Source organism: Mobula birostris, chromosome 7, assembly GCF_030028105.1.
Source record: "Mobula birostris isolate sMobBir1 chromosome 7, sMobBir1.hap1, whole genome shotgun sequence".
NCBI classification, from domain to species: domain Eukaryota; kingdom Metazoa; phylum Chordata; class Chondrichthyes; order Myliobatiformes; family Myliobatidae; genus Mobula; species Mobula birostris.
This window is the reverse complement of record NC_092376.1, coordinates 168,195,839-168,212,778: the sequence shown is the minus strand read 5'-3', so window position 1 is coordinate 168,212,778 and position 16,940 is coordinate 168,195,839. Positions and strand designations below refer to the sequence as shown.

Sequence of the window (16,940 nt, the reverse complement as noted above, 5' to 3'; positions counted from 1 at the left end):
TCTGGTCTGTCATCTGGCTCATTCGAAAATTCAGAACATGAATCGAAGGTTCAGGGTATAGATGGAGTGCGCAGGCGGAACCTGTGGTCTGGGCTCCTGGCTTTGGGCCGGGTCCCTGGCCCTATAAACTCGCTGAATTCTCTGAAAAAAGTTACTGTGTTATGTGCAACATGTAAAAATAAAAGTGTGTTTTTGGAGTACTGTCCAATAGAGATTAAAGAGATCAGCTTTAGTTACATGTGGATCAAAACAAACAGTGAAATGCATTGTTTACATCAACGATCAACACATTCCGAGGATCTGCTGAGTATTACCCTGTATCTGGCAGCAACATAGTATGCTCAGAACTTACTAACCCTACCGGTACGCCTTTGGAGTGTGGGAGGAAACCAGAGCACCCGCGGGACACCCATGCAGTCATGGGAATAACACACAAGCTCCTTAAAGACAGTGGCAGGTATTAGACCCCAGTCACTGGTGCTCTGAATCATTACACTGGCAACTACGCTACCATGCCTCCAGTAGTCTAGAAGTCTTCTGGTCCAACACCACCAAAGTACTTACAAACGGTAACTTGCAATCTGCACTGAGAGTGAAATTAAGTCATCTCGCAGTGATCTGAGACCTTTGTGGTAGGAATGATGCGGTTCATGGAAGATGATGTGTGGTGCATATTATCTGTTCTGTTTGAAGTAGATTTGGTACAGCTCCAAAGCAAAGTTTGTCAACCCTTTGCAATTACCTGGATTTCTGCATTAATTACTCATAAAATGTGGTCTGATCTTCATCTAAGTCACAATAATAGCCAACCCAATCTGCCTAAACTAATAAAACTCAAACAGTTGTACGGCTCCTCAATACTGAGTACATAATTTAAACAATCACAGTCTGAGTTCAAAAAAGAATGTGAACCTCTGAACCTCTGGGGTAATGCCTTCTACAAAAGCTATTTGGAGTCAGGTGTTCCATTCAATGAGATGAGATTGGAGGTGTGAGTTGTAGAGGTGTCCCCCCCTATATATAAAAAAAAGGATGCACAAAGTCAGGTTGCTGACAGAGACTACTCTTCTCAAGAAAGCACTGTTTATGTGCACCATGCCTCGATCAAAACAACTTTCAGAGGACCTTAGAAGAAGTACTTTAGAGATGCATGAAGTTGAAAAAGGCTACAAAATCATTTCTAAAGACCTGAGTGTTCATCAATCCACAGTAAGAGAAATTGTCTACAAATGGAGGAAATTCGGTACTTTTACTACTCTCCCAGGTGTGGGCGTCCTGCAAAGATCACACCAAGAGCACTCACAACACGCTGGAGGAACTCAGCAGGTCGGGCAGCATCTGTGGAAACGATCAGTCAACGTTTCGGGCTGGAACCCTTCGTCAGGACTGAAGAAGGAGGGGGTCTCCAGCATGTTGTGAGTGTTGTTTGACCCCAGCATCTGCAGAGTATTTTGTGTTTACACCAAGAGCACAATATGCAGTGCTGAAGGAGGTGAAAAAGACTACGAAGGTAACAGCAAAAGACCTGCAGAAATCTTTGGAACTTGCTAAGGTCTCTGTTCATTTATCTACTGTAAGAAGAACACTGAACTGGAATGGTGTTCATGGAAGGACATCATGGATGAAACCACTGCTCTCCAAAGACAACACTACTGCATGTCTCAAGTTTGCAAAAGACCAGCTGGGTGTTCCACAACACTTCTGGGACATTGTTCTGTGCACAGATGAGAAAAAAGTTGAACTTCTTGCCAGAAATGAACACCACTATCTTTGGAGGGAAAACGGCACTGCACACTAACACCAAAACCTCATCCCAACTGTGATGCATGGTAGAAGGAGCATCATGGTTTGGAGCTGCTTTACTGCCTCAGGGCCTGGACAGCTTGCAGTCGTTAAGGGAACAATGAATACAGAATTGTACCGACATTTTACAGGAGGATGTCGGGATAGCGGTCCATCACCTGAAGCTTAATAGAAGTTGGGTGATGCAGTAAGAGAATGATCTAAAACACAAGTAAAGCAACATCAGAATGGTTTAAAAAGAAGAAAATTTGTGGTTTAAAATGGCCTATTCAGAGTCCAGACCTTAACCCAATTAAGATGCTGTAGCATGACCTGAAGAGGGATGTTTCATGCAAGGTATCCCAGAAATATTGATGAACTGATTTTATGGAGGAATGGTCTAAAATTCCTCATTACTGATTTGCAAATCTGATCAGCAGCTACAGGAAACATTTGGTGGAGGTTAATGCTGCTAAAGGAGGTTTTACCAGTTATTAAATACAAGGGTTCACATACTTTTTCCACCCTGGACTATGAATGATTAAACAATATGTTCATTAAGGACATGAAAAATACGATTGTTTGTGTTATTAGTTTAGGCAGATTGTGTTTGCTATTGTGACTTAGACCACATTTTGTTAGTAATTAATGCAGAAACCAGTTAATTGCAAAGGGTTCACAAACTTTTTCTTGCAACTGTATGTCACCACAGACATTTGATAAATTTCTACAGTTGTACTGTGGGGAGCATTCTCACTGGTTGCATCACTGTCTGGTGCGGAGAGGCCTCTGCACAGGACTGGAAAAAACTGCAGAAAGTTGCAAACTCAGCCAGCCCCATCAGGTGCACTGGTCTTCCCAGCTTTGAGGACATCTTCAATTGTGATGCCTGAACAAGGTGGCATCCATCATTAATGACCCCTATCACCCAGGACATGCCCTCTTCTCATTACTACCATCAAGGATGAGGTACAGGAGCCTGAAGATGCATACTCAACATTATAGAAACTGCTTCTTCGCCTCAGCCGTCAGATTTCTGAATGGGAAATGAACCCATAAACACTACCTCACATTTTTTTGCGCTACTAATTCAAGTAAAATTTTTATTGATATATTTCTTACTGTAATTTTTAGTTTTTTATGACATGTTGCACTGTACTCTTGCCGCAAAACAACTAATTTCACAACATAAGCCAGTGGGTGGCAGGCTGGAGATATATCTCTACCAAAAGAGGTGTGAGGCACTCCTTCCCTCTGTGAGCCTGCCGGTCACCCTTGGGCAAGGTGTAGCACCTGCTTAGCCCCCCGATCAGGATCATTTGAAGCCACAGGAGCAGGCGGTAGGTGGTCGTATGAGCAGCTGGTGCATATCACAAGTCCTAGTTATTGGACCACTGATGCCAAGCAGACAGTCTCTGGAGAGTATTGACGATGGCTGGGGTCATCCGCCTTGCAAAGACACTGCTCAGAGAAAGGCAATGGTAAGCCACTTATGTAGAAATATTTGCCAAGAGCAATCATGATCATGAGACCGTGATCACCTGCATCATACAACACAGTACATAATGTTGATGATGCCGCCAGTGGTATTTGATTCTGATTCTGACTTGCAGCCTCAGATTGTCAACGTAAAGGCAAGTGTTTCATCAGAAACCTATGAGTAAGAACCATGTGGAATGGCTCTTTGTACCAGTGAACAAATGGTGAAACTACTTGAATGTTAAGCCTTGTATCTCCAAGTTAGTATCCTTGTCACAGTAAAGGCTGAGATACAATATGCATTCAACACAGCCCCACAGAATAAACAAGGATTATTCACACCACCCAGAGGGGTAGCCTCTGTTCAGATGGCCTGAAGAAGGACATCTTCGTAGTTCCATATTGGTTATTTTTCTTGCGAAATATGGCTGCATGGGTCATGTAGGTCCTCATGTCATTTGGACTAAATCTCCCCAAGGATAACTTTACTACCAGCCCTTCCAGAGGCAAAATGGCAAATAGTGGCACATCTATATTGATGATTTTTTTTATGCTGCCTCAGTTCCAGAGTAGCAATCTCCTTTACACCCGTACTGAAGAATGACAAACATACTTGAATCTTGAATTATTTATGGTTCCATTTTAAGGCAAATAAAATCTATCAAAGAAGGTGTTCTGGATGGCTCTCATGTCTTTGGAGGAATGTGCAGTGCTTTGCAAGAGCAAACATGGAAAGTACAATCTTCTGTTGAGCTTCATTTTCAGTAAGCAGATTAATGGAAATTTGAAGAGGCACTGAACTGTATCAGTGCGGCTACAGATAGTAGATTGCACTGATAAATAGTTACTTACAACAGTTCTGTTTAACTTAGCTTGGTTACCTCAGAAGCATTTATCAGCAAAAGATTAAAGTCTCGCTTAGATTATGAAATAATCGATGTTAGGATGGAAACTATTCTACTTTCCTGCAAATAGATAATGGTCAGTGTAAAGTTGTGCATGGCTTATATTGTTGAAATTTATTTGTTTCATTGTAAATAAAGTGAAGCTTGGGGCTTTGATATTGGCTGGAGGGTAGGAATTGAAGGTTTTGTTGGCTCAAAGTAAGCCAAAGGTTATTATGTTTTTCTTTGTATCTTCTGAAGATAAACAATTCAGATTTGAGGTTTTAAAAAATGCTGCCCACACTAGCCCAGCGAAGTATTGAAGTTCAGGCTTAATAACCTACTTTCTCTTCCTCTGCTCTCCGGTCCCACCAGTAATAATATCATTCTCATATCAGCTGTCCCCATATCATGTTTGGGCACATCAGCTAATTAGTGCAAAATTGAATCACTATCTCATGGTGAATCTGATGCCCACGAGAAAATGAATTCACCTGTGAGTCGAGGTCATGGACTGTATCTGGTGCTCCCTATTCTACATCGGTGAGGCCTGACGAAGACTGGGGAACCTTCACTCTGTTCACCACAAAAGGTGGGATTTCCTGGTGGTCACCGGTTTCAGTTCGACTTCCCATTCCCATTCTGACATGTTGGTCCATGACCTTTTCTACTGTGATAGTGAGGCCACACTCAGGTTAGAGGAGCTACACCTCGTGTTCCGTTTGGGTAGCCTCCAACCTGATAGTGTGGGCATTCATTTCTCTAACTTCTGGTAATTTCTCCCCCTCCCTCTTCTCTCTTTTCTATACATGGCCTCCTCTACTGCCATGATGAGGCTAAACTCAGGTTGGAGGAGCAACACCTCATATACCGTCTAGGTAGTCTCCAGCCCCTTGGTATGAACATAGAATTCTCCAACTTCCGGTAATTCCCTCCCCCTCCCTTCCTCTATCCCTATTTCACTCTACCACCTCCCCCAGCTCCCTTATGGTTCCGCCTCCTCCTTCTACTACCCATTGTTTTCAGGGCTATGACGTCAATGCTTCTCCTCCCCCACCCCTTTGTCTTTCAAATTACTGGTCTTTCAACTGAAGCTACAAGCATTCTTCAAATCCTTCCCCATCTTTCATTCTTCAGTCCTGACGAAGGGTTCCGGCCCGAAACGTCACTCATCATTTCTGACTGATGCTGCCCGACCTGCTGAGTTCATCCAGCGTACTGAAAGTGTTGCTCCTCTCTCTTTTACCATTCCCCATTCTGGTTCCGTTCTGACTCCTTCTCTTCTCACTGCCCTTCACCTCCCTCTGGTGCCTCTCTCCTTCCCTTTCTCCAGTGGTTCACTATCCCCTTGTATCAGATTCCTCCTTCTTCAGCCCTTTACCTTTTCTACCTATCACCTCCCAGCTTGTTACTTCATCCTCCTCACATGGCCTCACCTAACACTTCCAGCTTGTACTCCTTCCCCTCCCTCCACCTTCATAGTCTGGCTTCTCCCCCATTCTGTTCCAGCCCTGATGAAGGATCTTGTCCCAAAACATCAGCTCTGTATTCTCTTCCACAAAGGTTGCCTGATCTGCTGAGTTCCTCCAGCACTTTGTCTATTCTCCTCATTTTATTCTTGGTTTTTTCTTTACAGACAGCTGTTGGAAACATAAGAGTTCATTCACTGAACTTCCTCCCTTGTCTTTCCATGCTATTTAGTCAACTGAACAGATGCTGAGAGGATCCTTGTGGGATTGATGGTGGTGGATAGGGAGCAGGGTAGTGGCAGTGGGTGGGAGATCTGAGGGCCATGTTTTCACAAAGGAGAATCACCCATTTAAGATGGAGATGAGGGAGAGTGTCTTCTCAAGACTGTGGATCCAGTATTTTCTACCCAAAAAAATTGTAGAGGGTGAATTGGTGAAAAAATGTATAGTGTATCTGTAGAAAGCAGTAAAGTAGCGTAGTGGTTAGCACAATGCTCCACTGTACAGGCGACCTGGGCTCAGTTCCCACCACTGCCTGTGAGGAGTTTATACGTTCTGCCCATGACCATGTGGGTTTCCTCCCACAGTCCAATAACGTAACAGCTGATAGACTAATTAGTCATTGTAGTTGTCCTGTGATTAGGCTAGGATTAAGTCGGAGGTTGCTGGGCGGTGTGGCTCAAAGGGCCTGTTCTGCACTATATCTCAATAAATAAATGAATAGAAAGGTCTCGGCCTATTTACTCTCTTCCATAGATGCTACCTTACCTGTTGAATTCCTCCATCAATGTGTGTGTGTTACTTGGCTTTCCAGCATCTGCAGATTTTTCTCTTGTTTGCCAATGAATAGACAGATTGGTTTTGGGAAAGACACACAAAATGCAGGTCAGGCAGCATTTATGGAAGGAAATAAGCAGTTGGCGTTTTGGGCTGCTGAGACTCTTCACCAGAATTGGTTTTGGACTGTTATGAAAGGTCAACAATCATGGGACAGGAACTTGGATTGAGTTCAAGCTTAGATCTGCCATGATCTTAGTGCATCATGGTACATGGCACAGCACGATGGAAAGATGGTAAAGCTACTGCCTCAAATCTCCAGTGATCTGGGTTCATTCCTGACCTTCCGTGTCTTCTGTGTGGAATTTGCTTGCTCTTCTGTAACTGCACAGATTTCCCCCATACATCCCATTGATTCATTGGCCAATGTAAATTGCCCCAAGTGTGTGGACGACTGTCAGACTTTGAGGAAGGGGGTTTTGTTGGGAATGTAAGGTGAATAAGATAGAATTAGGAAAAATTGGGTGATTGATGATCCGTAAAGAGTCAGTGAGACAAAGGCCCTACTTTTGTGCCGTAGCTCCCTGTGACAATGATAGAGAATGAATGGTCTCTCTGGTATGCCATTGGCTGTTGTTTTCTCAAGGTATTATGCAAATGGCCAATCAGCATGAAGCACGGCATGTACTGAAGATTATTTTAGTCAACATGGTAGTGGGCTCAACTCCATCCATGTTCAATATATTCAGCTTGTAAAAGGATTTGCATATCGAACAGGTTTCCTGCTTTGATTCTCAAATGAGCTTGCCGACTGTACCAGTGCTCCCATCACACCAACTTGAGCTAACTTCATGCAGACTTGACCAGTATTCAGGCTGCCTACGTGGAGGACTCAAACAACATTAGGCAGTTTACCACTGGGTCATCAAATCAGTATCTAGACATTGAACCCCTGTGTTATAGCAATAAATGCTTGTTGCTTTTGGAAGATGTGAAGTACTTTGGACTTGAGACTGTTAGAGTCATAGAGCACTACAGCACTGAAACAGGACCTTTGGCCCATCTAGTCCATGCCAAATAGTATTCTGCCTAGTCCTATTGAGCCTTCATTTCCCTTCCGTACATATACTTTACTTATCCAAACCTCTCTTAAATATTGAAATCAGTCCAGCGCCTACCACTTTCACTTCCACACTCACGCCAGCCACTGAGTGAAGATGTTTCCCCTCAGGTTTCCTTTAAATATTTCATCTTTCACCTTTAACCTATGATCTCTCATCTAGTCTCCCCCAACCTCAGTGAAAAAGCCTGTTTGCATTTACCCTGTCTATAACCCTCATAATTGTGTATACCTCCATCAAGTCTCCCCTCATTGCATAAGACATAGGAGCAGAATTAAGCCATCTGGCCCATCGACTCTGCCCCGCTATTCAATCATGGCTGATCCTTTTTTTCTGTCTTCCTCAACCCCAGTTCCTGGCCTTCTCCCCGTAACTTTTGATGCCATGTCCAATCAAGAACCTATCAATCTCTGACTTAAATACACCCCACGACCTGCCCTCCACAGTTGCACATGGCAACAAATTCCACAAAATCACCATTCTCCTACACTCCAGGGAATGAAGTCCTAATCTATTCAATCTTTCCCTAGAGCTCGGGTCCTCAAGTCATAAAGCACCCTGTAATGTCCGCTCTGCAGAGCTTAGAGCTGCAATGTATTACACATAGTCATAGTTATAGTCATACTTTATTGATCCTGGGGGAAATTGGTTTTCATTACAGTTGCACCATAAATAATTAAATAGTAATAAAACTATAAATAGTTAAATAGTAATATGTAAATTATGCCAGGAAATAAGTCCAGGCATAATTGGCTCAGGGTGTCTGACCCTCCAAGGGAGGAGTTGTAAAGTTTGATGGCCGCTGGCGGGAATGACTTCCTATGACACTCTGTGTCGCATCTCGGTGGAATGAGTCTCCGGCTGAATGTACTCCTGTGCCCAACCGGTACATTATGTAGTGGATGGGAAACATTGCCCAAGATGGCATGCAACTTGGACAGCATCCTCTTTTCAGACACCACCGTCAGAGAATCCAGTTCCATCCCCACAACATCACTGGCCTTACGAATGAGTTTGTTGATTCTCTTGGTGTCTGCTACCCTCAGCCTACTGTCCCAGCACAGAACAGCAAACATGATAGCACTGGCCACCACAGACTCGTAGAACATTCTCAGCATCGTCCAGCAGATGTTAAAGAACCTCAGTCTCCTCAGGAAATAGAGACAGCTCTGACCCTTCTTGCAGACAGCCTCAGTGTTCTTTGACCAGTCCAGTTTATTGTCACTTTGTATCCCCAGGTATTTGTAATCCTCCACCATGTCCACACTGACCTCCTGGATGGAAACAGGGGTCACCGTTACCTTAGCTCTCCTCAGGTCTACCACCAGCTCCTTAGTCTTTTTCACATTAAGCTGCAGATAATTCTGCTCACACCATGTGACAAAGTTTCCTACCGTAGCCCTATACTCAGCCTCATCTCCCTTGCTGATGCATCCAACTATGGCAGAGTCATCAGAAAACTTCTGAAGATGACAAGACTCTGTGCAGTAATTGAAGTCCGAGGTGTAAATAATGAAGAGAAAGGGAGACAAGACAGTCCCCTGTGGAACCCCAGTGCTGCTGGTCACTCTGTCAGACACACAGTGTTGCAAGTACATGTACTATGGTCTGCCAGTCAGGTAATCAAGAATCCATGACACCAGGGAAGCATCCACCTGCATCGCTGTCAGCTTCTCCCCCGGCAGAGCAGGGCGGATGGTGTTGAACGCACTGGAGAAGTCAAAAAACATGACCCTCACAGTGCTCGCTGGCTTGTCCAGGTGGGCGTAGACACGGTTCAGCAGGTAGATGATGGCATCCTCAACTCCAAGTCGGGGCTCGTAGGCGAATTGGAGGGGATCTAAGTGTGGCCTGACCATAGGCCACACTTAGAACAAAGCAATGGAGCTCCGTACTAATACATCCTTTCTCCTTATAAATGCTGAAAGGGAACGCAGGAACATTTCAGCAGGTTTGGCAATATATTTGGAGAAGGAAACATTTGAGTGATTCGGAGTGGTGGTGTCCTGCCAGATCAGCTTTTCCTGTCTGCTCCAGTCAAAGTGCCTGGATGTCTCCAACTTCCTGTTTTCATTTCAGAATTCCTGCATGTGGAGTATTTAGTTATTTACTTTGTATTTGTTGTAATTTTTTTCCATTACATTTTAGACTGCAAATATTCGCTTTCTTTGGATCTTGGCAAATGGATGCATTTGAAATTACATAGCGCTGTAACTTAGCAGGCCAGGCAACTTCTATGGAAAAAAGTACCGTTGACGTTTTGGGCCAAGACCCTTTGGCCGTCCTGCTGAATTGTCTTGGCCCGAAACGTTGACTGTACTTTTTCCCTAGATTCTGCCTGGCCTGTTGAGTTCCTCCAGCATTTTGTGTACGTTGCTTGGATTTCCAGCATCTGCAGATTTACTCTTGTTAACGCTGTAATTTGCTTATTTTTGCCTCAGCTCGAAGAGCGATGGTTGCAAGATAATTTGACGCTGCGAAAAAGGATGGAAGAATTGGAAATTGTGGAGACCAAGAGGAGGGAGCGGCTGAAAGAGATGGGAGAGATGCGAGTAAATCAGCTCAGGAGGTAAGTGAAAACCTGACCATGCAGTGAACACTTCCCCTCAGTACTGAACTGAACCTATCTTTTAGCACCAACATTACAACTACTTAGTGTAAGAAAATGACTGAGGTTGGGGTGACCTTGGATTTAGAGGGAGGATGATGGCTGTTGAACAGTTTCTTTGTCATTCCAAGGATTAACTCTCCTCCAGCAAGGAGTGTGTGGGATACGTGATTGGGTCTGGGGAGCCTGTTGGTCACATCCACAATTTTCATGCTTATTGGAACAGTCATTGATTGATAAATTTCTGTGTAGTGCAGATAATATCCATTGTATCTCTTGAGGGATGGAATCCACAACATGGTCAACCTTTTGCTCTGAAAATACTCTGCAAGCATTTTAGTCCAAATACAATAAGGAAGTGTGACAGCTATTGACCTCACAGTGATGCCCACAACTGAGATTGATTTCTTTTTAAGTACGTTAATGAACTTTGCAATATACACAAAATGCTGGAGGAACTCAGCAGGTCAGGCAGCATCTACAGAAATGAACAAACATCAACGTTTCGGGCTGAGTCCCTTTATAAACTCTAGAGATTGAAAATACCAGGGGATCAACAGTTTCTGAGATGCTCATGCCACCCTGTCTAGCACCAACAATCATTACACTATTAAAGTCACTTAGTTCAAATTTCTTTCCCATTATGACGTTTAGTCTATGCGACAACTGAACCATTTAACCATGCCTGCATGCTTTACTGCATTGAGTTGTTGCCATAGGAGGGGAAGACGGCAGTGCACGCAGCCACTTCGGTGGTGATGTCTGTTATCTGTGTAGGGGACCGTGCACAATTCTGATTTGATGGAGACAGATGTGAGAGCATGGAGGAACATCTGGAAAACTTCTGAAATGCCCGCTTTGCTGCCGCTGCTACTGTGTGGTAACCGGAATCTCCGGAGCAGAAGGCCCCGAGATCCTCGGCTTTGCGTGTTTCAGCGGCCAGGGCGAGGTCAAAGGCACTCGGCAGAGGATGGCGCTCAGGAGGCTGTATCTGAGAGGCTGGTCGGAAGCTCGAAGTTATCGGACGGACGGACTCAGTGTTGGCTGTGGTCGGCTGCTTCCAAGGCATCGGCAAGTTGACGGTGCCTGGAGGTTTATGGCAGGGAGTTTCTCCCTTTTGCCGCCTGCTATCGGGGACTCGGGAGTCGATCGACTTGGGACCTTGAGACTTCTTTTTTTACTGTGCCCATGGTCTGTTCTTCATCAAATTATGGTATTCCTTTGCACCGCTGTAACTATATGTTATAATTATGTGGTTCTGTCAGTGTCAGTCTTTGGTTTGTCCTGTTTTCTGTGATATCACTCCGGAGAAACATTGTATCATTTCTTAATGCATGTATGCATTTCTAAATGACAATAAAGGAGGACCGAGTGTCCTCATAATCTAATCTAATATGATTGGCTGATTGGATAGCTGCATTAACAAGCAAGTGTACCTAATAAAGTGGCCACTGAGTGTAGCAGCCATGCCTTTGCAGGGGATATGTGCAAGCTTAACACAAACAGTATCGGTGGTTAGTGTTGAACCTGGTTAACTGGAGCTGCAAGGCAGTGGCTTTAATAGCTACTTCACTATTCCAACCAAAAATCATAATGTTCTAAGTAGATTTTCCTGACATATGAAGCTTGTTGATATTTGTGAGGGCAATTTATAATATTATTTCATACATCCAAGCCTAAAGTACTTCTTTTTTTGGATGACAGTGAACGACAACAACTGGAAGAGCGACTGGATAATTGCAAAAAGACTCGAAACCTGGCCCAGGGGCGACAGAAAGGCTTTGAAGAAGAAATTCTTCACTTCAGAAAAGAACTGAGAGATGATCAGTACAGAGATGCTGAGGAAAAGTTCAGAGAAATGATGATCATAATGAGGACAACAGAATTGGCTAACAAGGACCTAGATATTTATTACAAGGCACTGGACCAGTAAGTATGCTAGCATGTCATGAATGTTCGTTTCTGGCCATGTGAGATGTTTGCTGTGAATAATACCCTCAAACTTCACCAGAATATTTTGCTTTATTAAAAATATCTTGACCATCACAGTGAGATTAATCCGATCTTGCTGTAGAAAGATATGTTAGAGGGTGAAAATTCCATGAATTTTGAAAAAGGATAAATCTTCTTCAATCTTTCAAATAGTATTTACTTATTTAGCCCCAATTATTTGCCTTTAATGCAACTGAACATCTCAAAGGCACTTTCCATGAGCGTTTTGAAAAATTGTCACCAAGTCATGTGAAATCTGCTTGAATGGTAAATGTTGGTAATTGGTTTATTGTCACATGACTGAGATACAGTGAAAATCCTATGTTTTTCATGTCATCCATGAAGATCGTTTCACAAGGTAACTACATCTAGGCAGTACAAAGGAAAAGCAACAGAATGCAAAATAAAGTGTTACAGAGAAAGTGCAGCGCAGGGGCCATGACAGAGCCGATTGTGAGGTCGAGAATTCATCCTTACCATACTCAAGATCCGATGAATACTTTCATAATAGCAGGAAAGAAGCTGTCCTTGAGGCTGGTGGTGCATGTCCTCAAGCTTAAGAGGGAAAGTGAAAAGATTTGGAATAAGCTCTTCCAGGTCAGTTGACCAAAAGGCATGCCTGTCATTTAGCAGTTGATTTTAACTTGGTAATTTCTTTTTGAGGGTGTTCGTAATGTATTTTACTGACACAAGAGGTGCTCCAACAACTGATAATCTCTTCAGGTGACAGAACTTTGACCAGAGCGCCTGCTTCATAGCCTAGTGTCCGACATGCCGATGGAGTCAACTCCAACGTGGGGGATGTTGGCTTGCAAAGATGCATTCACATTAGTTTTATTATCTTTTCGTGGATTTAGAAGATTTTGCAGAATCATTGGTGGTAATATTTCTCCAGTGCCAGTGTTGGTAATATTTCTCGGTGACTCCGAGCCAGTCAGAGTCTCGAAAGTTTATGAGAGCATAAGAATCACAGTTGCTCTGTGGATTGTGGATTTTGAATTTGAGGTCTTCCTGTGATGAAAACAGTGGTAAATTTTATCAATATCTGCTGATCGGTGGCTCCTGGGGTGTGGGAATGGATCCATCTTCTTTGCTGGGGGGCCTTTGCTCCAGAGGCCAGTGCAGTGCAGTAGAGTTAGGTTGCCCAGTAGACCTTGGTTCTGCAGATGTTGAGTGTAAAGTTCTCTTTTATGCCTGAGTATAGGAGCCAACAAAGATTGTCTGCATACTGCAGCCCAGCTACCCTTGCCCGCACTGCACCTGGCTATGTGGGTCCCAATTCGGCCTCTAAAGCCACCTGGGGACCCACCAACGGACAGCTCCTTAGGAGAACATCACAATCAACTCAAGTGATCGCACTACTACTAAGACTAGCATTTGGGTTACCTTGCTTCTGCAGTGGCTCTAGATCAGAGATTCCCAAACTGGGGTCCACGGACCCCTTGCTTGATGGTATTGGTCCACAGCATAAGAAAAGGTCGGGAGCCCCTGCTCTGGATAGACAGAATCCATAGTGCAATTATAGTAAACACAAAAAGAGCTGAAACCCTTGTATATTGTTCTTTAATTTTCTCTAAATAGATACTTCATTTGACTCTCCTGCTTTGCCATCTTTGCAATTTCATCAGATTAATGTTCCATCACCTCCTATCCTTAGTCCTTCCCAAATGCCTTGTTGCTAGGGGTATCCATAGCTGGTCCTCCCACCTCAGGCTAAGTCTCTGTCAGTGCTCCTCTCATATTGTCCTTCGTGTTTATCTGATCTAGTTTGTGCACTTAGGCATATCTTGCCCAGATCTATATAGGCTGCTCGGAGTTTCCCCCATCTACCTCCTCACATTTCTGATCTGCTCTTTATTTCAGTATGAGTTTAATGCAGTAATATGTTGTCTAGGTGCCAAATGTCCTCCAAATTATTGGCTAATGTTGTTGCAAGTATACGGCCCCTTTTGTGTTAAGTATGTCATGCACTAAAAATGTGATTCCCTGTTCCAGAACTGGTTCAGATGTGAATGTGAAGACTTCTCCTGGTACGTGAGACTAGAACTAGGGGACATAGCCTCAAGATTCAGGGGAATAGATTTGGGATGGAGATGAGGAAAAAACTGGTTTTCCCAGAGATTAGTGAATTTGTGGAATTGTCTGCCCAGGGAAGCATTAGAGGCCACAGCATTAAATATACTTGAGACATATCTAGATTTTTGTGTAGTAAGGGAATTAAGGGTTATGGGGAAAATGTAGGTTGATGTATTGAGTCCACAGCCAGATCAGTCACGATATTATTGAATGCCAGAGCAGGCTCGACAGGCCAGATAGCCTCGGGCGTCATGGTAACACAGCAGCCATAATCCGGCTTCAATTCCTGCTGCTGCTTGTAAGGATTTTGTACGTTGACCCCATGACCACGTGGGTTTTCTCCAGGTCCTCCGGTTTCCTCCTACATTACAAAGACATATGGTTTAGTAGGTTGTGAGCATGCTACATGGCAACACTTGCAGGCATCTTCGGACTGTATTGGTCTTTGACACAAACAGTGCATTTCACTGTATGGTTCGATGTGCATGTGACAAATAAAGCAAATCTTTGTGTATTCCTGCTCGTATTTTTAATGTTCTTATTTCTCCAGCCACACATTGCTTGCCTTAGTTTGCTATTCCTGTATTGCTAGCAGAATACCTTAGATGCAGGAGATTCTGAAATAAACATTAGAAGTACTCAGCAGGTCGAGCAGCATCTTTGAAGAGAATAAACAGAGTTAATATTTTGGCCAATGATCTTTAATCACAGCTGGGCAAAGTTTGAGTTTTTCCTTTCCATGTCATTAAACCCTGCCTTCTGGAGCTCCATCTTGCTTTCAGTTCACTACTTCTCAATGAGGTCTATAAAAACACACAAACTCAGCAGGTAACTTTAGGTTTATGAACAGGAGCTTTCCTACGCAATGTTCTGGCATGTTAGTCTATCTCTCCCTACCAGTCCACTTATTTTCAATTTCAGAACCAAATGTATTTTTGAATTTGCTCACCTGATCTATGAACAATGTCAAGGTTGATGTTTCTGTGCTTCTGACTGTTGTAATTGGCATGGAAAGAAATAAGCAATTTGAATTTAACTTAGATGTTGTCAAAGAAGGGTTGATTTATCTGAGGCATGCTATTGGAACAGAGCAAATTTTGCTTTTTAGGCTGAGCTGTGTGGGTACTGGCATGGTAGTGTAGCAGTTAGTGTGATGCTTTATAGTACCAGTGATCAGAGTTAAATTCCCTCTGCTGTTTCGAAGGAGTTTGTACATTCTCATCACAACTGTGTGGAGTTCTTCTGGCTTCCTTCCACATTCCAAAGACATACATTTTAGGGAAGGCATAATATAATTAGAAACAGTCAGCATGGCTTTGTCAAAGGCAGGTCATGCCTTTTTTGAGGATATGATGAAACATATTGATGAAGGTAGAGCAGTAGATGTAGTGTATATGGATTTCAGCAAGGCATTTGACAAGGTGCCCCATGCAAGGCTTATTGAGAAAATAAGGAGGCATGGGATCCAAGGAGACATTGCTTTGTGGATCCAGAATTGGCTTGCTCACAGAAGGCAAAGACTGGTTGTAGATGGGCCATATTCTGCATGGAGGCCGGTGACCAGTGTTGTGCCTCAGGGATCTGTTCTGGGACCCCTTCGCTTCGTGATTTTATAAATGACCTGGATGAGGAAGTGGAGGGATGGGTTAGTAAGGTTGCTGATGACACAAAGGTTGGGGGTGTTGTGGATAGTGTAGAGGGCTGTCAGAGGTTACAGTGGGAAATCAATAGGATGCAAAACTGGGCTGAGAAGTGGCAGATGGAGTTCAACTCAGACAAGTGTGAGCTGGTTCATTTTGGTAGGTCAAATATGATAGCAGAACATAGTATCAATGGTAAGACTCTTGGCGGTGTAGAGGATCAGAGAGATTTTGGGATCCAACTCCACAGGACACTCAAACCTGCTGCGCTGGTTGACTCTGTGGTTAAGAAGGCATACGGTGCATTAGCCTTCATCAATCGTGGGCTTGAGTTTAAGAGCCGAGAGATAATGTTACAGCTATATAAGACGCTGGTCAGACCCCACTTGGAGTACTGTGCTCAGTTCTGGTCACCTCACTACAGGAAGGATGTGGAAACTATAGAAAGGATGCAGAGGAGATTTACAAGGATGTTAGACATGAGACACTAGACACTAGAATACTACAGCACAGTACAGGCCCTTCGGCCCTCGATGTTGTGCCGACCCATATATTCCTTTAAAAAAAGTACTAAACCCACACTACCCTGTAACCCTCTATTTTTCTTTTATCCCTGTGCCTGTCCAAGAGGCTCCTAAATACCCCTAATGTTTTAGCCTCCACCACCATCCCTGGCAAGTCATTCCAGGCACCCACAACCCTCTGTGTAAAAAAACTTACCCCTGATGTCTCCTCTAAACTTCCCTCCCTTAATTTGGTACATATGCCCTCTGGTGTTCACTATTCGTGCCCTAGGAAACAGTTACTGGCTATCCACCCTATCTATGCCTCTCATAATCTTGTAGAGCTTTATCAAGCCCCCTCTCATCCTTCTACACTCCAAAGAGAAAGGTCCCAGCTCTGCTAGCCTTGTCTCATAAGACTTGTTTTCCAAGCCAGGCAATATCCTGGTAAATCTCCTCTGCACTCTCTCCATAGCTTCCACATCCATCCTATAATGAGGTGACCAGAACTGAACACAATGCTCTTAAGTGTCTCACCAGAGATTTGTAGAGTTGCAACATGACCTCTCTATTCTTGAACTTAATCCCCTTATTAATGAAGCTTAGCAT

The 16,940-nt window shown here is 43.7% G+C and overlaps 1 protein-coding gene across 2 annotated transcripts in view; it reads left to right on the top strand.

Moving 5' to 3' along the window:
* Positions 1–16,940, top strand: part of rad50 (RAD50 homolog, double strand break repair protein) — a 200,868-nt gene that overhangs the window by 139,610 nt on the left and 44,318 nt on the right. For both annotated transcript variants that reach the window (XM_072264068.1, XM_072264067.1), the window contains exons 21-22: positions 9,954–10,081; positions 11,825–12,049. In XM_072264068.1, coding sequence (XP_072120169.1) covers positions 9,954–10,081; positions 11,825–12,049 — 353 coding nt within the window. The remainder of the gene's footprint in view (positions 1–9,953; positions 10,082–11,824; positions 12,050–16,940) is intronic.